The 23,152-nt window shown below is 40.2% G+C and overlaps 1 protein-coding gene across 2 annotated transcripts in view; it reads right to left on the bottom strand.

The window, feature by feature from the left end:
• Positions 1-6,849: 6,849 nt before the first annotated feature.
• LOC124170085 (acetylcholinesterase-like) overlaps positions 6,850-23,152 on the bottom strand; it is a 159,936-nt gene continuing 143,633 nt past the window's right edge. The window contains exons 5-8 of one of the 2 annotated variants that reach the window (XM_046548782.1): positions 19,212-19,364; positions 18,276-18,439; positions 15,012-15,169; positions 6,850-12,227 (exon numbers count right to left, since the gene is read on the bottom strand). In XM_046548782.1, the coding sequence (XP_046404738.1) occupies positions 12,091-12,227; positions 15,012-15,169; positions 18,276-18,439; positions 19,212-19,364 (612 nt within the window). In that variant the 3' untranslated portion in view covers positions 6,850-12,090. Of the gene's footprint in view, positions 12,228-13,363; positions 14,686-15,011; positions 15,170-18,275; positions 18,440-19,211; positions 19,365-23,152 lie in introns of those variants that run through there. The other variant, XM_046548784.1, reaches the window with a different exon arrangement.

The raw sequence follows: 23,152 nt of genomic DNA on the forward strand, positions 1-23,152 counted from the left end.
TATTTTATTCACGAAGAAGTAACACATAAGCTATGCCTCCATAATTTCGTCGTTAGTGCGGGGAAGATAATTTAATTTATTTTGATTTCCACCTATTTGTATTTCCTCTATTCGTTTTCCTCCATCGTTTCACGTCCATTCCTCATTAAATTCATTAATGGTGCTGCAAAGACAACGAATATTTTTGACCAAGACTCGCTTGTATGCATCTTGAACAATCTTACATGAGTGTGTATCTTTTATAATTGTCTTGGACAAGACATTTTATATTTAGCGTCGGTATGGCTAAGCGATCGTCACTTTACTCTGGAAAATATCATCGTCTCAGTTTCCTAAACGTCTACCCGAGGACGAAAACAAAGCTTTGCATGTTTTTGATCACGCATTTTTCTTTGCGGCGAAGATATTGACATGAGACACATTAGTGGAGTAGATGGAGCTAATGGCAGGAACGTAGGAATGAAGATAATTCGAGTAGTCCTTGGTATGCGTGCTTGCACTTCCTTACCATTGCGAGGTATTTTCTCGTAAATGAGCTGGAGCGCGACCAAAAATTTTCCATTCATTTCTGTTTCTTGTTTTCGAAAATAGTGTTGGGTTTCACTCTGGTAGATAATTAGGAGTTAATTAGAATTAATTATGAATTTGTAACTGCTCGCGAATTCTTAAGCACTTCACTATAAAGGACGAGGGATTGCCTTGTAAGTTAACTTCGTTTATGCTTTTCCATTAAGGGATTGTATTGCTTTTTATGAAATAAAGTGAATGGCGATCGATTGAACTGACTACTACCCTCGGAATATGTATTTGAATATTTATTTTGTGGTGGGATTCATTCTTGGTTGAGATGGGCACGAGAGGAATTACTAAAACGTCTGATAAGTGAGTAACTGGTAGTCCAGAGTGGATGTGTGGTGGGGTTCATCGGACCATTTTTTTTCTGGTAATCACCACAATTGGACCGGCGCAAAATTTTTTTTTCATGAAAACTAAAACGTATGCCGAGTTTTTCTTGAAAGCAAACGTTGAGAGTGGATTGGAGGTTTATTGGTACGAACGTTGAAGTAAGAGGTACGCTCGTGTATTTCTTCGATTCCCGCAGACCGGTATCGGAGACTATAAATGAAATAGTTGTCGCTGTCATGACTTTTGAGTCGTTCCATCCATGTGAGGGAAGAGTAGAGATGAAGACACCGAACACGTTGATTTTTGGCGGTTGTCAGGTGTGTTTCGAGGGAAGGGCTACGAAATGGTCAAAATGCGAAATCGCCGGTCGAAGCAGCGTGTCTCCGCTCGGCTGAACTCGTATGTTGATGCCTCAAGGAAGGCTTTGCGTCCGTCCCTGGTCATTGGGTCAGCCAATTACCGCGCGAAAGGGAAAGTGGGATGGGAGGGGGAGAGGGAAAGGAGCCTGGTGACTGGATCAAGGGGGATGGAGGAGGGTGCGAAAGCGAAGGGTGGTGGTTGGGGGGCTTATGTGCTGCCCGAATGCTGCTTCGCTGTTTCAGGGAAGCGTGCGCGTGTGTGAGATGGGACACATGTGGCGGGGCGGGATGGACCAAGTGGGGCCGGCTGACTATTGACCGCATTCATTTTAGTGGGAGAAGTGGCGGGGGATGTGGGGGCAGTCGGAGGGGTGATCGCATCAGGATGAAATGTGGTGTACATAGATTTTTTTGGTCGCCAAGCACGAATACAATGAATAAGTAATATTTTACTGCCGGCATAAAATACAAAGAGGCTACTGACAATGAGACTAATTCTTGTTTCCTAGTCAATCACGTGAATTCTAAATTACATAACTTACAAATTTCAGCTGACGTATTAGCGTGACACATCATGCAATATTTTTTACATGTATACTTAGGGCAGTTATTCTTTTCTAAAAAAATTCAATAAAATGCCATTGAATTAGTGGACTTTTTACTGCAGAAAATTATATTTTGAGAGGAAATGATATTTTGATTAAACGGGAAATTTAACTACATTATTTAATAGTTTACCACAATGCATAAAACGTACTTACCGGGGACGAATCCTCAAAAAAATTAAAAATCTACGCAGATTCCTCGTTCGTGGTCTGCTCCAAGATTCACAAGCGTAACGGGGAGTTTATGTGTGATGGAGAGTGGTGGACGTGGTGGGTGAGGAGAAAGAGAGAGAGATGGGATAGATGGATGGGTAGGGAAGAGGGGTGCTCGCATCGCTACCCCCCATGAGAGGAGGAGGGGGGAGGGAGAGTGGGTGACGGGAAAGCGTTTCGAGTTGAGCCGATACAGCCAGGTATAAATAGCAGCAGAGCGGCCTGCGCCACCGGCCACCTCTCTCTCTCCCTGCCTCGGAGAGGTCCCGGGGCTCGTACCTACGTGGGGGGGGGGGGTAGGCGAGGGGTCAGGGGTGAGGGCTGTGTGGGGCCGCGGGGAGGCGGCAGCGGCTCAGGTGATTGGCAGGGGTGAGCCACCTGGCCGGCGACCCGGCGCGGCGCCACGCGGGTTGCTCCGGTATGCGTTCGGTGGGGGCCAATCTGCACGCGCCGAGGTAAGTGACGAGGGTCCGCTGCCACGGTCTCTTCTGCTCCCGTGTCTTGGGAGGCGTGTGAAAATTCACCGGAGGGATTCATTTCCCTTGACGTAGAGGGTTGTTTTTGAATCGATCGAGTTCGTATATATCGGCTGATTAGCAGAGTACCAAACTATTATGAGCACTAATGGTGCAATCACCCATCGATTTAATAGCTGCATTTACAAGTGAATGTGTACGCAGCAATACTCTCTGATGTAAGGTTGCAAACACCTATATATGTAATTCTCATTGAAAAAGTCTTTTTAAATTGAATATCGCTTTCAATTCGATTCATATAACGATAGATTGCTGGCATAGGTGGTATAATACCTGATATCTAATCGGAGATCTAGCTAATAACTTGGTCAAGTCAAATGGCTTTTTTTGCGGTTCATTACTTCCTATAATATTCAGAATCCGTATTTCTTGATGAGGCGTATGCATACAGCAAGTATCCTCGAGTGCTGCTATACTTTATTGCGTGTTGATTTTATACATACTCTGCATACTTCTATGCGCAATTACATCCACGTTGGCTTTTCTCGCTCGCTATTAAATCAAGCAGGTCAAACGCAACCCTAAGGGTCTCGAACAAGGATCCATCGAATTCCTTGGCGTCTTGTTCATCAGTTGAGTACGCTTTCAAGCTGTATTCCCCTTCTCGGTATTTCGGTTACTGTAGAGGGTGAGATTTGCATGTATTGCTGCTGGACATAATGTGCTCAAGGTAACACGTTCGTGCGCTTAGCACTGTAGTCCCGAGGCTGAAACCGAAGGTTCAATACAACAAGAGCCCTCTTTTCCACGGATTTCGGGAAAAAACTACCGTCCAGCCAATAGTAAATCACGAAATATTTATGTTGTTTTAGTGATCAAATGAAGTACACTCTAAGCGCAAAAATTAACGACGGAAAATCATTCTTAGTGAGATTTAAATATTCAGTGTTTCCCGAATTTTAGGAAATAAAAAATCCCGTAAGGAGAAAAAAAAATCACTCGATTAAAGCATTCCTAAGAGATATTTGTTAGAGGCCAATTCCTGTGGAAAAATGTTCCTTCCATAAAATTTTAATACTAGGAGTGCTCACTTTGTTTTATTAGCTAAGGATTACTGCCGGTGAGTCCGCGGTTGCTTCCCAAAGTTTTGCGTGGTTTGGCAAGGTTCCGGCTACCGTCACGTTATTCTTTTTTTAAAACGGGTTTAACTGTTACTGCTGTTTTATTCGTGGCCACACGTAGTGAAACTTTTGGCTAATAAAGCACCAGTTTCTTTATTTCCCACCAGAATCAGGAGCAGCTCAAACTGTCATAATATACTTTGGAAAATTTGAAAAGAAAAGGTTCTCTGTTCTGAATGAAAATCGCCTTTGGGGTCGCTGAGAATGAATATAGTGAGTAATATCTAGAATATATGTCTCTACATAATAGCCAGAGGTGGTTGTACCTCACAGTTCCTAGAAAAAAACTTGTTTTTTTTTCTAATATTATTTAACAAATAACTTTTAGAAAGCCAACATTTTGCATACGTGTAAAGATTTTAAATGCTTTCAAGCTTATGTTAATTACTTTTTAATGAAATATTTTCACTAGAATCTCATGGAGAGCGTGACCTTTTCACTGATCCAAATTATATTTTATTTAAAATATTGATTTAATTTTGGGATTTTATATTTGGAATTAAAAGAAGGAGAATGAAATGATTATAGCATAAAAATACTTACTGTAGATGAATCCAAAAAATATTATTGATGCTACAGCGAAGCGTGTAATCTGCCCCAAAGTTCGCACCCATATGACGTGCTGGTATTGATACTATATATGATATCTATGAATGTAATCTTATGGTATCACAAACATTATAGAATGGTTCGGGAGCATTGAATTGGAATGTGCCATCACCCTCGCTTTTTAACCGCACCACACGAATGACTAAACGGGACATATCTATATTCAACGTGGAAACTTAACGGCATTCAAATAGTTTAGAGCAAGTAAAAGCCTTTGTTAACTCCACCGAGTCCTCCTCACTTCGATAGGTGTAAAAAATTATGCTTACCATTAGGAGAACAGTTTCCTTGAGTAGCGAGGTAACTCAATTCCATTTTTTCACTACTCATGAAAACCTATCTCTGCCGATGACAATCATAAGCAGTAGAATCCTGTTAACAATTGTCTTAAAAGACTGGACTAGTCGAATCACTAAATTTAAAAGAAAATACACCCATAGGATACAAAAAATATACTTATATGAATACCGTACGAATAAAAAATGAAATTGGAATCGAATAACCAAATTTCCAGCGTTCCCTAATGAATCACAATGGCATCAACCAAGAATCGCGGAACTATCACAAACCATCCCTTTATTTATTATTCATTCATATGTAATAATATTGTTCTATTATCTCGGTTCAATTAATTAAAGGTACCTATTTAAATGGAATCAAGCATGACTTTCTTCGCCCAAATTTACCTGTATCCATAAGCACTTCAATTTTACTTCACCATGCCTCATCATCCACCGAGCAGGTAGCGAGTCGTCTTGGAGATGCTGCGAGAGCCCACCCCACAACCCCCGCCTCAACTGTCCGTCCCCACCCCCTGGCTTCAAAAGAGTAGTCACCACCCCTCTGGAGACGCGGTTTCCGACTTGGGATCCCTCCTCTTCCCCCACCCGCCCCCCCAGCCCCACAGTCATCCCATTTCCCCCGAACCAAAAACCCCGGCTTTTACAATCGATCGCCAAGTGGGGTTGTGGGCAGGATTGGCCCTTTTTCCGGATGCGGGGGTCACTGTGCGTGCCTGCGGACGGAGGCGTGGGGAAATGAGGGATCGAGAGCGAGAGAGAGAATTTGGATGAGGACGGAGTGGCCAGGCCGGGATGCGTTCCCCGCCTGCGAGCACGTCAAGGCGGCGGAGGAAGCTGCGGTGCGGCCCCGCGTCATCATCCGGCGGGGCCAATTAGGGAGGTGAACGCTCCGAGGTGGCTGCTGGACGCGATGCCGGAAAAATTGACGTGCGATATGGCGCCGTATTATAAGTTGGGTCATCGATTTGATGGCATGTAATCGGAGGGAGGAGGCGATCGGAGAGAGAACTGCACCATTGAGGGAAGGTTAGGGAAGGAATGATGAACACAGGCCCGTCGTCGGTGTTGTTGGCCTGATCGTGGTAAGAGGCGCCAAGGAGACCACAGTTAATGAGAACCACCGCTCGAACGATAAGGAATTTTGCCATTATTTCCTGACGTATTGTTTGTTCAAAACTTACGTCAACATGTAGAAGTTATTAGGATACCTCTTCTCAGGTAAAAATTTCCTTCTTTGAGACACAGGTAAGAGACCTACTCACGCGATCTTATTTCAGGTACAAGATACCCGATATTTTAAAGCGAGTAATACGTCAGAAAATACAGAAAAAACGCGTCAGGTGGTCAGGTGACGTATGAATAATTATTGCTAAATGCGTACAAAGCATACTTTTTAAATTTATTGGGGACAAGTTTTAAGCAGGTAATACATTGGGAAGTTGGGAAGAAATTCGTCCCGTCGAGCGGGAGAGATGCGTTTTATCGACGGATGGAGCGCTATACTTTAGTGCCCTCCTAACACCATTCAATCAGGGATAAGAGACTATCCCTGAATTATTTTTACCTCTGCCGAATTTTGAGCTTGGGTTCTCGGGGAGGAAATCCAACAATAAAGTAGTACCATCCGATCACCATGATCGATTAATCATCTTCGCCTCCATGGGTATTGCAGTCCATTGTCTTCTCAAATGGGTTCGCTCGCTAAAACCAAAAACTTTTATTGATGAGGAAGATGCATGCCAAAATAAATTTCCTTCGAAACAAATCCCACTGCGTCGAGCTTCTGAAAAAAAAAAACTGCAGAAGCGGCCGCCCACTGGTGAGTAGGGGTTGTTATCAAACATGTGACGTGGATCTTTGTAATGAAAGGGAGTGCTGTCAAATGACCAATGCGATGGCAAGGGAGCCGGCAGTGACTCCATCAAATTTCCAAGACCTTTCACAAAAATTACACAGGAATTGGCCAAAATTTCTTCTGCGATAACTCATTCAGTGAGCAATGCCTTTGGCACTGTATTAAAGACAGAAAAACGTTAGAATTTTGATAAGGCGTACCATTTCAGGTGTCAAATGCTGGTAATGGAACCCATTACGACTCCAGCGCAGTGAAAAGGTTTTCGAGTATCGATAGAGCGATGATACCCTCCAGGTATCAACCCCGATGACAATGTCAAGGTTCATTTTCAAAAAAGCCCAAGAACAGGAAAAACAAATACTATTTTTTATTTAATACATACAATTATATTAGGCATATATACATACACATTCACTGTCACGTGAACGAACTACATCATAGACTACAGCGATATGTAAATAACGACAATTCATTGACTTATTGAGTTCATTCAAGTTTTAACACAGAATGCTAATTTTTGGAGACATATATGATATTGTCTCTTTTTTGAGAGAGCTTTTTATTTAGGCAACTTCGTGAAGATGATGCTTACAACAATAATTTGACTCACAGGTTGCGCTCTAGTAAGTATGTGTTCACTTCAATTTACAAATAAACAGCTAAGGGTTTTCATACCTCTTTCTTTTCTTTCTGGAAATTGATTCCTCGCATTCAATTTTGGCTTTCATAATATATTTTGCATGATAATCTCCCACTTTTTTTTTGAAGCACATTCTTTTTAAAGTACAGTGGTGCAAAATCGAGATACAAGCCGTGTAGTCACAGGCAAGGCAGTGTAATTGAACTCAAAAGCGACATTTAACGACCTAAACAATTTCTCCCTCAACAGTTAGTGCCAAAAATACCTACGCTCATACTCGTGGAGAAATTTGGTGTGCATTCATTTTCTTATTATCGATCAATGCAATGCGTTCGCGTCGTACGCGAGAGAGAAACATAGTGATATAGAGCACTGAACTCAAAGCAGTGGATGACGATCGCTGTGCGCCGTGCAGGGGATCCAAGGGTGAAGCCAATCGGAAACTCTGTCTCCCAAGTCCTCACAATATTGCCGACTATTACATTTTTTTTAATGGGACAATTTGAATCCGAAAACAGTAGTGCGTTTTGAGTTGCTTAAACCATCGTAAGAGATCCCAGTTATTCATCTTCCAAGTTGCTATCCAGTCCAAAATATATGAGCTGAGAAAAAAATTTCGAAGTACCTACTTTGATTTTCATGCTTTTAAATGCTTAAGAAACAATGCTCAAGAATCTGTCCAAGATGGCCAGATGCGCAATTCCTTGGCTTCAGTCGGGGAGGGAGGATCGTTATTCCACTGTTTAGAGTTCAGTGATATATATGTATATAGAGATGTATATACGATACACGTTTTTTGTTTTGATAAGCGTTCGATTCGGCGTGCGTAGCGGCAGCCTCACTGCTCTATTGGTCGGAGAAACGCCTTGCTTGGCTCGCGCCCGCTCCCGTTCCCTAACTACGCTTAGACACGCCATATTAGAAGTGAGCATCGTCCTCCCCCTTCTTGGCCAGACATGATCACGTGACTAGAGGGGCAGAGGATTTGATAAAAAGGCGCCCGCGCTCTGCGGGCTCATATGATATGATTCTTTCATAATAAGAGTGCATTTTCATTGTGCAACGTTTTCACGGTTGCTGTGAGTAACCAAAATAAAACTTTTTTTTTGACCTCTACGATTCATTAACTTTCTGGACTAAATAAAATCGGGCGTCCCTTTCGAGCGAACGATTGGTCAACGTCTTCCACAAAGTCGCTCGTTTTTTTGGATATGTTTGAATTTTATTTTTTGGGATTTATAGTCGAAGGCATCAGAGGCTCGCCTCTTTTAAAAGGCGAGTGAAAGAATTGGATCCATTTTATTCAATCATTTGATTAAATAAAGAGGGCATAGGAATCGGGATATGTCTAGTGATAGAAGAGCTAGGCGCTACTATAAGTTTGAAAATTTTCTGGTAAAAATACTCTAGTCGATATTTATTCCTATTAAGTGTTCAAAGAAAAATATGTTAAATATCACCGACGCAAACGATTCTGTTGGAAGGATTGAGTGGGGGGAAAAAGGAATTAGTCCACTTTCCTATAAAGTACAGAATGCTCAGAGCAGACTCAGAAGTCAAGGGCACAGGAGAAATAAATTTTAGGAAAAAAGAGCTAAGAAGGCAAGGTAGAGGATATGAACTATTCCTCATCGTGCGCATGAACCATGGATCACTAATGCGGACATCCACTCAAGCTTACAGCCACATACATTCTCGCTCACACAAATATATATATTTATTTTCTTATATATATGGATATTTATATACTTTTTAGTTATTTACACACACAGGTACACATAAATTTTACGGCGAACCGCCAAGCCGAAAATGCAATGCTTGTCTTTCCAAAGCATTATGCTCTTTTTATCTCTTTATTTTCGCCGAAGGATTGTCTGCTAAAGCCGATGCAGTGCAATACAGAAAAGAGCGATCTGATCAACGTATTCATTGATGGAGAATGTTTGGTTTATTCTTTTCAAATTATTACAATTGTACACCAATCGTGTATTGTGTATTTCTTTGAAACGTGAAACGCTCTGAGTATTTATTGATATATATATATATTTTGAGTTATCAGTCTGCGATCTATTCTAATTTCCGTAGCTCATCATATAATGCTGCTGTGTTCGAGTAATGTAGTCAATGAAGTAAATGCAAGGGAAAACTGAAATTGGCATAAAATATGATCTTTTTTACATTAATCATGTCTATTATACATAAGTATAGCACTTAACTGAGCCCTATAACAATTTAATACTGGCTTTTTATGCCTTATATCTTTCCATAGCCCATCTCAACAGTGTTGGGAGTACAAAGATTCACACGATTATAAATTTGATATGTATGGTTTATGTGGTCCAAGAAGAGAAATCCTTTTGTTTTCATCCCGAATTCATTTTTATATTAAGGCCTTGGAATAATCGTTGCTTCGCTTACCTCTATCGTTGCTTTCGACATATGCAATTTAGAATGCAAGAATTGACGCGAATTAGTCAGTCGTTTGTAAAAAATATATAACCTGAGTTTGAATGAACTGAAAGTCCCTAAAGAATAACCGAGTGACCGATCCACATAAGTATAACGAGTGCCCTTTCTTCCTGCCTTATCTTATCATCATGTCCAGAGATCCGTTATGCTCGCAAATAAACAATCATCCCATTAATTTTATTTTGGATTGTGTTTTTTTGAGCCTAGCACTTTTTATTGGAAAAATATTTGAATTGATTTCCCAGCCATTTTATTCTCAAACTAAGATTTTTATTTTTCAAAATTTATAAAATACTTTCTAAAATGACTGATGTGGTCGCGTGCATTTGCGATTTATTAAAAGATTTGATTTTTTCCATCTTAAAAAAATTCACTTCTCACGTTACAATTCACGCGGCCGCATGCTAACTCATTTAAAGCAAGAACTCCATGTGTTCAGAGGATTGATTCAGTACTTTCCGTATTCAATCTTTAAAAATCTTTCTTGTAATGTCGAAAGCTATTTATTACCCAACTGTTGCTCCTATTCGGGATCCAAAGATATCAACTCAATGATGAAAAACTCGTCCAAACATATGTCATCTAGTGCGTTCAAAGATACTGTCTTATTTTATGAAATATTAGTGCCAAGATTTAAGCTTACCGTTCCTTTGTATTATTTACGTCCATAAAACGAACATTTTGTTTCATGACAATTTCACTACCTGATGAAACCTTAATCCTAAGTTATGATTACGATATTATTTAATTTTATAGGCTTAAAATTGGTATTTATTTCTTTGAACAGTAAATATTGATATGTCCTTCACAATATAGGTCGAGCATTTTTTTTATCAAGCGTATAGTACAAAGTTCATATTAAATTTATTCTGGCAATTTCATTTAACACTCCAAACATTCCCCCCTCTGTAATATGCCAGGGTTAATTTGGTTCATTTCAAGAATCAGCAATTATTTTTGTATTCTGGCGAGAGTATTACGTGATATGACAATATTTTCAATTTTTTTCAGGTGAGTTGCATTTTGAGTTTTGCCGCCATTGATTATCGCAGAAATCACAAGAGTATGATATCGGAAAATAGGATAAATGTTATTTTTATCACAAACGCTATTTTATGGAAATTAATTACAAATTTCTTCAACATTTTCGTACTAAGGGACTCTACGTGATGCAGCCAATGGGCGTAAAGTTTCTCTGGAGAAGCCTTTCTTTTTTCACTAGTATCAAACACATCTTTATTCTCCCTCATCGTCCGGAATATGTATCAACGTACGCTAAATGGCGTATAAAAACACTTCTGGAAGATTTAATTCTAAGGTTCGTGAAAAGATGAAAAACAAAAAAACCTCCTCGATCCGTGTCGTTGAATATTTCGACCCTACGATTCTGGGAATCCATTTTGCATCAGGTACGTGACGAAGGAGCCGTGGCTTTGGAAAATACGTGCGGATTGAGAGGCGTTGATGGCAAACACGGTGTCGCAAGGTGAACTACATAGAGAGGGGCGGAATGGGAACCGTATGGAATTCACTTGACAAAAATCGGGCTTCAACCGAAGCGGGTACACGGAGTGGAGATTAATTCTGCTAAAGTGGCCTAAATGTTTTCACATCCCTTTAGCTGCAGGTAAGCAAGAGGGAAGGCTGGGAAATGTCCCAATTGGTCTGATAGGAAGCTAACCCTAAAAAATGTGTTGAGGAAGGAGGGGGGAGTTGAGGAGGCTTGTGTGTATGTGTTCGTGTTGTGTGTGTGTGTGTGTTTTTCGTGTGCAAAATCCACCGTCCGGACCACCTATTGTCCGCGCCCTCGCCGTTTGGATCCCCGCCAGCCACACCCTCGCGGGCCGACGGCAAGACGGGTCGAGGTCTCTGCGAAATGCCACTTGATATGCCTCTTGACTGGCATCATCATGCGAGTCCGACCCCAGAGCAACATTTTTAACCCTTTGCCAACCCCCGGACCTCAGCGAAACTCCAACAACCTCCTTTCAGTTTCCAAGAAAAAAATTCCTCGTTTACATAATTTTTTTCCTCCTGTCGTGGCAACCTGGGTCCAGAGCAACAAACAATGCTATATCCGCCAAGAGAAGATCCACACATCATCTTTTTTCTCTTTAAAACTCTCCCCCCCATTTGGAAAAAAAACCTTTTCACCTGTCTACTTCGCCCTCAAAACCGTTCGTGACGGACATTTCACAAAATGCATTCCGGAAGTGTCCTTCCGTGAGAATTGTGAGCATGGAGGAGCGTGAGTTAGCGGTCCCAGCTGCAGCAGCCCCTCCCCCCGGCGCCCATCTCCGCCTTCCGCCTCCTCCCCCGCCCCCCGCCGCGAGGGATTCGTGGGGGCCTGCACTCCTGCACACAACCCTCCTCCTCCTCCTCCACCCCCATCCCTCCTCCCCGCGGTCCAAGTCTTCGTCTTCTCCGTCTGCTTCGTCTTCCTCCCTTCCGCCTCCTCGTCCGCCCTGCTCCCCACTACAGGGTGCCGCCGCCGGCCGCCGTCGACTGCCACGAGAGTACGGCGGTGGTGGCCGCGAGGACCACGGCCGCCGAGGACAGGAGCCAGCCCGTCCTCCAGGAGGCGGCAGCGGACACGCCGCAAGTGTCGGATCCTGAGAGGGTCGACACCAGTTGAGAAATGGATAGGGGAAGGGAGAGAGGAGGGGCGTAATGAGAAAATTGATCGGACAAAAAATATGCAGAGATGGTGTATGGGGGTCAAGACACCTGATTATCGCTCGTTCGCTTCAAGTGAATATTTCCGAGATAATAAATATGCTGAATTGAAGCAAGGGAATATAAATTCCGTAACAGGGAATACTTGGGCAACATTATGTGGGTTGGAGAATGCGTGACAGGGCACAGGAGGTGAGCTAAGAGAGAGGGCATGCATGCCTATACATATTTTTCCTTGATTGATGCAATGGGCGTATTCTTGCTCCTTATCTGGTGATAAAATATCTTACCCTCAGGTGTTCATGGAAGGTAATCTGAAGAAAAATGTTTGCAGTAGAAGTACGTTTTAGGGATGCGTCGACAGCAGGGTCATTTGCACTGCTGAGGAAAGCATGAGGTTCTATTAGGCTAAATTTTTTGAAATTGCTCATGTAACTTGGTAAGGCTCTATTCTCAGCAATCAAACCCACCTGAGGGATCTACCGCAATTATAGTTTGTAATTGACTATCTGTAAAAATTTCGTAATAAGGTATCACATGTAAACGTTTTTGAGAAGAGGCTGGAGATTATTTCCTTTTCGCTTATATTTGAAGTGTGTGTATGCTATACTTATAATCAGAAAACGTCCGGGTTGGCCAAAAAGGCTTTTGCCATTGAAATTCCTAATTATTTTGTATAGGCATTGGATATAAATGAAATTCATAGCATTTGTGCGAAAGGATATGGTATTTTTCATAATCCTTACTTTGTTTTACAAGATTTTATTTGGATATTATAAGGCTGCTAGGATTGCCAGCAAGGACTGGCAATCACTTTGATGTAAGCTTTACCTCCGTAACAAATTAAATGTAGATCCCTCATCCTCGCATTTAGCCGCGATAGTTGAAATGTTTTTCATAATTTCTGTATTTCAGTTCAATATGTTTAGCAGTGTTGGCTGTGGTATAATACCTTACTTTTCAGATCATATGATCGATATTAAGCCTATTGGTCGCTGGTTAAGTAAAATGGAGGTGGCATTAGTGTTTGTCTTTAGCTGTGCAATGGCGTAATTAATTACGAATGAATGAATGAATGAATGAATGATTTATTTGTTGATGCTCTGGGAAACCCATCAGAGCACAAATACTGAGTACAGAATACATACTACTCAAAAGTACAATAATTTTGAAATAAGAATAACAAAAATAAAATTAATTGAACATGAAAATTCAAACAAAAATCAAATTAAACAACACAAAGATTCATAAAACTGCATACAACATTGCCAAGGTTTTAAATATCCATAAAATTTCCTCTTAAAAGTGTCCGTGGTGGAAGTGCATTTTATTAGGGTTGTCAGGAATTCCAAAACTTAGATACATTCATCAGGAAGGAATTTAGGTGTTGGTTTGAGATAAGTCAATGAGGTTACATGAGCAATTCTTGAGTGAACAGGTAAACTTGTATTTCGAAGCTACAATAAAGGATTTTTTTGGCCGAAAGAAAGTTTTTTTTCTCCATGAAATAGGAATTAAACCAATTTAGGGCGGATCTGAAAAATTGAGAAATTTTTATCTTGCGTAAGAGAACTACGTGAATACATCGGTCAAAGGCCTTTCTAAAATCGATTAAGACCATAATAATTACTAATTTTTTGACTGTGGCAAGACGAACGTCGTTGGTGACTTCAAGCAAGGCAGTCAATGTGCGAAAACCCTATTGTAGGCCAGATTGAAGAGGGTCGAGCTTACGAGTTAATGTACAAGAAATCTAGTGACTTTTGAGTGCGCAATCCTCTCGCATATCCTCGCAATGCGCAGGTTTTAGAGAGGGCACAAAGAATAGAAATGGGTATGAAATCGGATAGATATTCGGGCTTTTGAACGTCTCTCATGGGCGTGATAAGTCCTTTTTCCTGGCATCTGGAAATTTTACGTAGGAGTAAGAATAATTAAACATTTCAAGGATAATTGGTATCAGGACTTCAGTGGCTTTGTGAACAAACATAATTGAAATATTTTTATTATTAATCCTGACCTGGGGAATTAGATATGGGTTTCTTTATGTACCACAGAGCAAGATCCGGTGTAATGTGTTGAAAATAAAAATAATTGGCATTAAATGAAGCTTGCAAATCTTCATTGATCAGTGCAGCTGTATCACCGATGCTATTCTATAGAAAGTAAATTATTGATTAATTTAATCAATGCGAATCTGACCTTGGAGTGTATAGAAGGCTGGCGTAATAACCCTACGTTCCTCAGTTCACACCACATGGTAATTTGGTCTCCAAGGGAATTTAAGTGGGTTTTGACTGACAATATTGATGATCAACAGGTTAGAATTAAACTCTAAGGACAATACAGTCGGACTTAAAGATATCGCTCCAATCCAAAAGCAGCAAGTTCATTCTGAAAATAAAATTCGTCAAATGACTAATATATGGAACAAGAGGTTTCTAAAAGTAACGTATGAAATAGTTTCAGGCGTAATTTTGTGGAATAATGCTATATCCATGATTAAAGCACAAATGGTAATATCTACACTATTTTATTTATCACTTAACCGACCATGGTTTCGACACTTGGTGTCATTTTAAAGGTACAATGACACCAAGTGCCGAAACCATGGTCGGTTAAGTGATAAATAAAATAGTGTGGATATTACCGTTTGAGCTTTAATCATGTTCTAAAAGTAAGCTACGGGAGAGGTTGTGCGCTTGGTGATACCGTCTTACCCGGGCCATTTTTCAGCAGTGGCATGAATTGATTCCAGAAGGCACAGGACGTGGCTCGTGGTCCCTTTCCGGTGCCGTTTTTTTCAGCGTTGAATATGAAGTATTGCGGCTGGTTTCGGGAATAAATAGGCCAGTTCACGTTGTCCGGCACTGGCTTCCTGTGAACAAAAGAAAAAACGCCGCATTAAATTTAGTTGTCTGATTCAGGAATACTTGTACGCAGCGTCGTTAAACGTTCCCCTTTATTTGGTCTTGAAGATAATCATCACGAATATTACAAAAGGGGATCCTCAAGTCGGCCTCAAAAAGTGTTGTCGCCCACCGCGCATTTAAATGGGTTTACAAAAGTCGCCACTCGCGTCGCTGTCGGACAAATTGATCCGAGTTACACGAGAAAATAAGGTATGATTATGGGTATTAACCGGAATTTATACACATGATGATGTGATCTAATAAATTTTATTACTTTTCAATGACATTCCTCGCAATTACAAACATTATAATGCAAAATGTTGGAAAAAAAGGATCGCATTGCACTCATCACTGCGCCGCGGACATTTTTGAAAGCCGATTAAAATGCGACCGAAGTGGCAACAGAAATCAGCCTTCCATGGGATGGAATTGGGCCTCCTCTATGCAGTCCCCTTGATAATCATGGTCAACTAATGTTATTACCGAATTTATTAGTGATAACGGTGGTTAGTGTCTTGAAGTGTAGGTCTTCAACCCTTTCAAACCCAGAGCTGATTCTGAGAGAAATCAAATTTTAAGATTTTGAAAATTTTACACTCAATGATAATTATCCTCGCAGATAAATATTTCGTCATTGAAGTTTACATAACACAATAATAAGTGGGTTAGATATGTTCTAAATAGGGGTGAAAGTTTAAACATTTTTGATGTCGCTTATTGTTAGAAGCAGCATTGGACTCTGTGGCATTGGGTTATAAAGGGTTAAGAATTAGATTCAAATTTTTCCAGCATTTCGATATATTTTTTATGCCGACATCAATCATCATGGCTATGAATGAACATGATTGCATTAATTTGATAAATAAAGGTATGGAAGGTTATTAAAAATGTTATTTGCAATTATAAAATAAAAAAGTAATTCAATTATAATTTTATTTAAAATAAGGGACGAGAATTTTGGCATACCTTTCTTGCAATTAATAAGATTTGTTTATTGATGGTAACCAAGCTATTACAGATCTTCCTATTAATCAATTTATTTATCAAATAAAAATAAATTTTGCTTTAATTTTCGATGTCTGATCTCTTATTACAGGTTTCAAAGATATCATCTAAGTGATAATATCTCTTTGAATCTTGTGTCACGCCAAGCTACTCTAGAGCTCTTTGAATGTAGAAAATGAGGTCTGATTTGGATTTTATATTTTGGCCCGTCATCCATTGCGTGCCAATTGCATTCGAGCATAAGATAAAAAGTGTTAAGAAAAATTCAGGCGCCCGACATGCGTATGCTATTTTGCCTGGTTTGAAGCTGCAAAGCAATGATTTGAATCCGTCTCTGCAGAAAGCGTCTTTCACGAATGTACTAGTTTAATTTAATTTTTAAATTTTGCTCTTTCCCAGAGAAGGCCATTGAATACACAAATTTTATCGTTGTGCATGATCAAGAAGGAAACAGAAAAGATTTTAGTATTTCCATTCGTAGATTTTCTCTCTTGAATTGGGAAGTTAGAATTTACGCGTGAAATTTAAGTACTTAATGTTCTTATCAAGGGATTTCGGAGCTGGGTCGATGAAATTAGTATCATTCCTAAGATGATCTAATTAACAGAAACCGTGGTTATTGAAGCCCTTACTGCAGGAAACAGAATCTTGCTTCTTTTTTGGTGTTTAGAATTTGAACAGGATTTGTTTTCCAAAAGCGGTATCAATTAAGTTTTATAGTTTTTCCCTTTTCCTTAGGCATTTAAAAATTCCAAAATAATTCAGTACGAGGGAATTTCAGTTTCGGTGTCATTTTCTGTAAATCAGTAGTTTGATAAAAGCTGTCTTAAATACAGTGTTTTTTTGCGATACCGCAGTGAAATTGCGAGGAATTACGTTTAAATTATTTATTAAGTTTGGGACAGGATATATGTTGGTTATTTCCATTTTATTCAATCGACATTGGTATCTAAAATAAATTGTTTAAATGATGATCAATTCAATGAATGATGAATAAATAATTCATGAATGAATATATTCACTGAGCTTCACTATATGCTATTTATTGTATTTTCACAGTACATTTTTATGCCTCTGCCACCAAACTTGAGTTTCTTATCTCATTTGAAGCTAACGATGAAAGAAACCCAATCAACAAGTGTAAGTGTTCAAAAGTGAATAAACGCCTTGTTTTAAGTATGCTGAGGAAAAGAAAATTTGTTGATGGTTAAAAGTTTCTATACATTTCCACGCCGTCTTTATATTTGAGTTTTTTGTGAACAAATATTCATGAAGCAAGCTTGCATTATTATTTTCCAGCATACAGTATATCAAAATTCAAAAGCGCTTCGGAATTTTTCCTCTCTCTCTATTATTTGAAAATTTTCTTCATTACTTAGCGTTAGTGTAGTCTTACTCTTTCTTAATGTTTCTTCTCTTTATATACTTGTAAGATTAATTCTTGAAAATCATTACCTGATTGTATGTATTCATGAATTATGAACTGATAATAAATGTCCAATTGATGCGAAATGAAAATGTTATTTCTATTCAATAATTTTAACATAAATCCTCATTTTAATGGAAACAAATGTTTTAAAAAGCAATCGAATCATGCAGTAATATGCGATTTTAACGATCGATTGACTTTTCCATTAAATCATTCAAATACATCCGTGAAAATTTTGATCTTTAGACGTTGTCTTTTAGTTGTTGATTCCAAATGTATATCTTGCTAATAAGGTATAGAAAACTTGTTGTTTTATCTTCAGCCGATGAAGTGCATTTAGTAGAGCATCATGCTGAAATAATTTCATTGCCATTAGTTTCGTTTCTCGATGGAACCTTCATAACGAACCCGTAAAATGTGTTCGGTGAGCATGAATGTCGTTTTGAACTCGTGCCTCCTTAAAGTGTGAGTGTGGACTACTTTTTAAGTCCTCGGAATGAAGAGAGGGAATAAGGTTGGGTTTGAAAGGGGATCGTGCACTACTTATGCCTCCCTCCAGCATTCATATTTTTCCCCATTCCCGCCTCCGCCCTCCATCACCGCAGCATCTGTCCGCTCCTGCCTCCATTCTCGCTTACCCCGTCCGGGCGAACCTCCCGTAGTAGTGCATGATGCGGCGGCTCAGCTCCCTCTCCGACGTGCTGTACTCGAGGGACGTGTTGAGTGGGTGGCCGAACACGTATTCGATCTCATCTCCGTGCATGACTCCCATCCACTCACCCCAGAGGCTCGTGCTGGAGCGCTGCAAGAGTGAAAACGTAGACATGTGCCTCAGGGCGGCGTCGTGGAGGGGGAATGTTTATTCAACAGTGCCCCGTGGGAGAGAAAAGAGGCGTTTTAGAATCACTCGCTCGAAATGATTTTCTGTTTTTTTTTCTTTTCGATTACGTGGAACAAGTTCTGTGCGGAGCCGTGTGTCACTCCGGGTGATGACCGATTCGAAAACTTGGCAATGTCCCCGTTCTACCGCGAAATGAATGCATGAATTGCATTGCGACGTTGCATTCCCCGTTTTTGGATGCCTTGTCGCGAGATCAGGAATGTATTCTTTTTGTTGGACAGGAAAATTCGAACACCGATTAAAGATGGAAAACATGAATATCTCCGTGATGGGTCTTTCGATCGATTGGGCAGTCACCCACCGGTCAGAATGAAGATAGATCTCAGAGAGATGCACCACCAATTGAACAACAGGTTTCGGAGAAATGTATTTTTTTCTATATTTGAATGACTTTAGAATTTCCCAAACGTTGGACATCTTCATATAAGCCAATTAGCAGCTGACGTTATTTACGCAACTATTTAATTTAATTATTCAACATTTATATTTTTAGGGTGGAAAGAAATTTTTATTTTTATCACTTTTCAACTTAAATCGGCTTTGAAATTTTCCTGACCTCTTCAATTAAGCCAATGAGCAGCTCAACTGAATTAGATTTTCTATTATTTGATTGAAAGAGTAATTTTTTTAAATTTCAAGGATGTGTTTCGTGGAATCATTCAAAATCACTTACTTGCGTGAAGAAGTAGTAGTAGACGTTCATTCCGTGCTCAGCGAAGGTTTGTGCGAAGTGATTTGTTGGACAAACGAAGAAGTAGTCTCCGACTACCTCCCCAATCATTTTTTGATTGAGATAACCATCGCTGACGTGCTCCCAGTCGGTGTACTGTGTAAAGAAAAGAAGACCACATGTTAATTATTTGCTAACGTAATCGGTTAATTTTAAATTATTTATAACCAAACATAATTTATTCTTTGTTGAAACAGATATCAGAGAGATTAATTTCCAGTGTTTATGGCGTTGATTTAGTATGCTTGGAGAAGTTACACAAGAGTAATATTCGTTTTCGGAGTGTCTGTTTTTCTCGTACGATGAAGTTCAACTTTCATCTTCAATTTTACTATTTGCTTCCTTATTATGTAATCATTTTAAGTTGATTAGCTTTCTAAATATTGCCTTAAATTTCCTTTGATCGTCATTTAATTTGGTTGTACCGTATGTAAATGTCATTTAGGGATTTATATTATTATGACTTAAGTTTGCCGAAGTAATTTATGAGGAAAACCCTTGGTTCTAGTTTGTTTAAGATATGAAGTTTAGATTGAGTACTTTTGGCCGATTATTAATTCTAACACTCCGTGGGGATTGCTTTCCGGAGAGGTTTTCCGTTGACGAGCATTGCGAAATTAATTCAATATCGCTTCATTTGAGCAGCTTGACGGTTTTTTCCTTATATCTTGATATATGGTTAGTGGAATAGTTCAGTGTGGCCACGAAATTAAATGAGTAATTATTTAAGAAGCATTTTGTGTATCTAATGAATAGTTCATTATAAGCCTAGGAGAGAATCCAACACGGAAGGTGTATTTGAGGTGAAAATGAGGTCTGAGCATTCAAATATTGGATTAATCAAACGAAATTTGCATGAACGAGGGGGCATAGTCTTAATTCTCATTGCTGCCTCTTAAGGATTTTTGATGAGCTACTTTTGAATGTAAGGGCACGTTGTTTTCCTCGTAATGTATTGTATTCAAATCTTTGATTGAGCGTGGTCCGTTAAAGCCTTGGAATGTCTTTTATCACAATTACTCGTCTCAGAAGAAAGTAAAAAGCGACATTCGTCCCTGATTCTCTTACCTTTCTAATGAATAACTCAGCGGGGTGGATAGATTAGAGCTACATCGTTACTCTGTTTTCTCAATAAGAATCTACGGGTTTTATCATCGAATATAATACTCACAGCGATATATTCATTGCTTACTATAATATTTCTGATTTGATTCTACTTCGGGCGTCTAATTTTGAGAGACTGCAGATTTGTTTGTTACTGTTTCCGTTCTGAGGTTATTTTTTTAAAATCTTCACTGTAATGATATTTCTCAGGAAAATGTTTCTTTATTTGACAGTCGAAAAAGTTGGGAATCGTTACATAATTAAGAAATAATGTATAATCCTGTGTAGAATCGATATTTACTGATAGAGTTAGTCAAACTGAACTATTTCATAGCCGGGGAATAGAAATGGTATCCTTGTCACAGTATAGAAATTTAGGAAACGCGAAGTTACGGTGATGGGTCGTTAAGGGCAGGCATCCAATGAGCGATGGTTAGCGATGATATACACTGATGTCGGGCGCTCCGAGAAGAAATGAGGACGAGGAGTGAGGTCGAGCTGGCAGTACAGCGGACGAATCATTTCAATTTAGGAGGAGCGGGAGATGCGAGCCACGGTGACTATGTAGTTCAGTCTAGAGTGTGAAGTTGAGATGATGTAAATGTCTTCATTTAGCGAGACCGAAAAGATTAAAAATGTGTGGAGACGGACAATTTTTAGCTCATTTATTTATGGAATATAGGAGTACCCTAATGTACCAGGATATAAAACAGCCAATGTGAACTTCCGCTCGTCACATTCAGTCAGAACTAGATGAACAGAAGGTCGCAAAGTCTTCGAAAATTTATGATGGAGATGGGTAAAGTGGAGTAATTACTAAAATGCAAACCCTAAGCAAAATAGATATGTTTTTATGAAAGCAAAACCTTTGTGTTGCAGAATCTATGGCTTATACACGGATTTATTTCACTACTGGTATTAGTGGGTGAGAGACAAATAAAGTATTTTTGATTGCTCGATGTTTCGGACAAAAAATAACTTTGCATAACTAAAGTCATCTAGAAAAGTGGTAGAGTATGAATTAGGTCACTTCCTTGCATTGAATGATCGTATATTTCTGGTCATTTTGACTCGCTTATTTAATAACTGATAAATTACGCCAACGGAAGATAAAATGACGTAGAAATCCCCGGAAGTACTGAATTTAAGACTTCGAGACCCATGTGGCCAGCCATATATAGTTTCCTAACTTAGATGAGACAGTGTCGTAAAGTCATTAATGGAAATCCAGAATGTCCCGTGGGAAGGGAGAGAGAGGTGATGATTGTGAAATACCTTCGAAGAATGTGAGAAAGGCTGCCTATTAGCCACATTACTGCTCTGATTACTTGGAAGTACAAACAGATACGTGATTAGTACACATTATAAGAAGGAAAAGCCATCGTGAATGTTTTTCCGCGTTAATTCTTGTTTTTGTGCGTTCGGCACCCTCGTTCGCCGAGGAGTGTTTTCTCAGCCAGTTCGAAAATTGCCTCCCCGAGTGTTTTCAGACCTCGTCCAATATATTTGGATAACAAACAGCACGCATACACTTTCACAATGATACAGGTGTCTCCCTCTCTCCTCTTCCAAGCGATTCATTCTCTCCTCTTTATTCCTCCTGCCAGGATGTCCTCCTTCCCCTCCTTACACACACCCTTCCCCTCCACCCCCTTCCTCCTTCCCGTGTCATTTAAACGCCGCCACCGCCCCCTCCCGCCCATGAGCAACCCAGCGAGTCGGCGTTCCCACCGACCGACGCTCGGTAAGATCAAAAGCGCGCGCGCCGAGTCGTCATATTTTCGGGTTGCCGCTTGTTGTCGGCCTTGGGTAAACAAATGGGCGGGCCGCAGTGTGGGCTCCGCGCGGTGTTGCATCTGTGGGGGTCCGCCTCTGAATTACTTATGGCGGGGGAGGGGTGCAAGAGTGTCAGTCCTCCCGCTATCTCTGCGGGGGAGGGGGCTTGCAGGGTGGAGGTGGAGGAAGGACGCCCATGCGGCAGGGGAGGGGGGTGGCAAGGGGTGGGTGAGGTGCCCGGAGTTGAACAGGTTTCGCAGTTCCGCTCGCTGGAATTTTCGCGGGCATAATGCAGGTTTTCTTTGATTAAATTGGACCGTAGCTCACATGGCGGACGTGCGGATGAGATTAACTTGGTCTTAAATTATGCCGGAATTGCTTGTAATATTTATCCTGCATTCCATCGTCTTTTAGCTTTTTTTTTAAGTCGCGCGTTTCGTCCGACTGAACGCGAGGCTGTGCGAGTGCAGGAATATGTAAAGGGAAAGAAGCAGGGACTAACTTCTTCTTTTATGCAATCAGAATCGCGACTCGTGCAGGGCAGACAGCGGGACTACAGGAAATCACCTGTTGAAATATATTGAGCAAGTTTTTGGCGTCGTTTAATCTTACGACAGTTGATAAATTAAGAGAAAATAAAGTAAGGAATTCAGAGGATAAGAAATGAGACAAAATGTTTGGATAACGTTATTTTTACTTGGAAGAATTTGGAAACTGACCGGTTTTCGACTGAGGTAGTTACCTTTTATGGTTCCTTCCTCCAAGATCATTGACCTCGAGTATAAATCCTGTCGGTGGGCTTCTTATCCGAATAGGTTACTATTTAGAAACAAGTTCCCATTGTCGTTTCATTGTTTTTTTTCGCCTCGATCCAAATGTGCCCTGTGCTGACTCTTTTTGTCAAAGCTAGTTTTAAAGTGTAAGCTTGGATTTCCCCAGCTTACGTCGTGATAAAGATAACTGATATAAAGCGGCATACCTAAGAGGTGTGCGCATGACTAACT

Source organism: Ischnura elegans, chromosome 1 (assembly GCF_921293095.1).
Source record: "Ischnura elegans chromosome 1, ioIscEleg1.1, whole genome shotgun sequence".
Taxonomy (NCBI): Eukaryota; Metazoa; Arthropoda; class Insecta; order Odonata; family Coenagrionidae; genus Ischnura; species Ischnura elegans.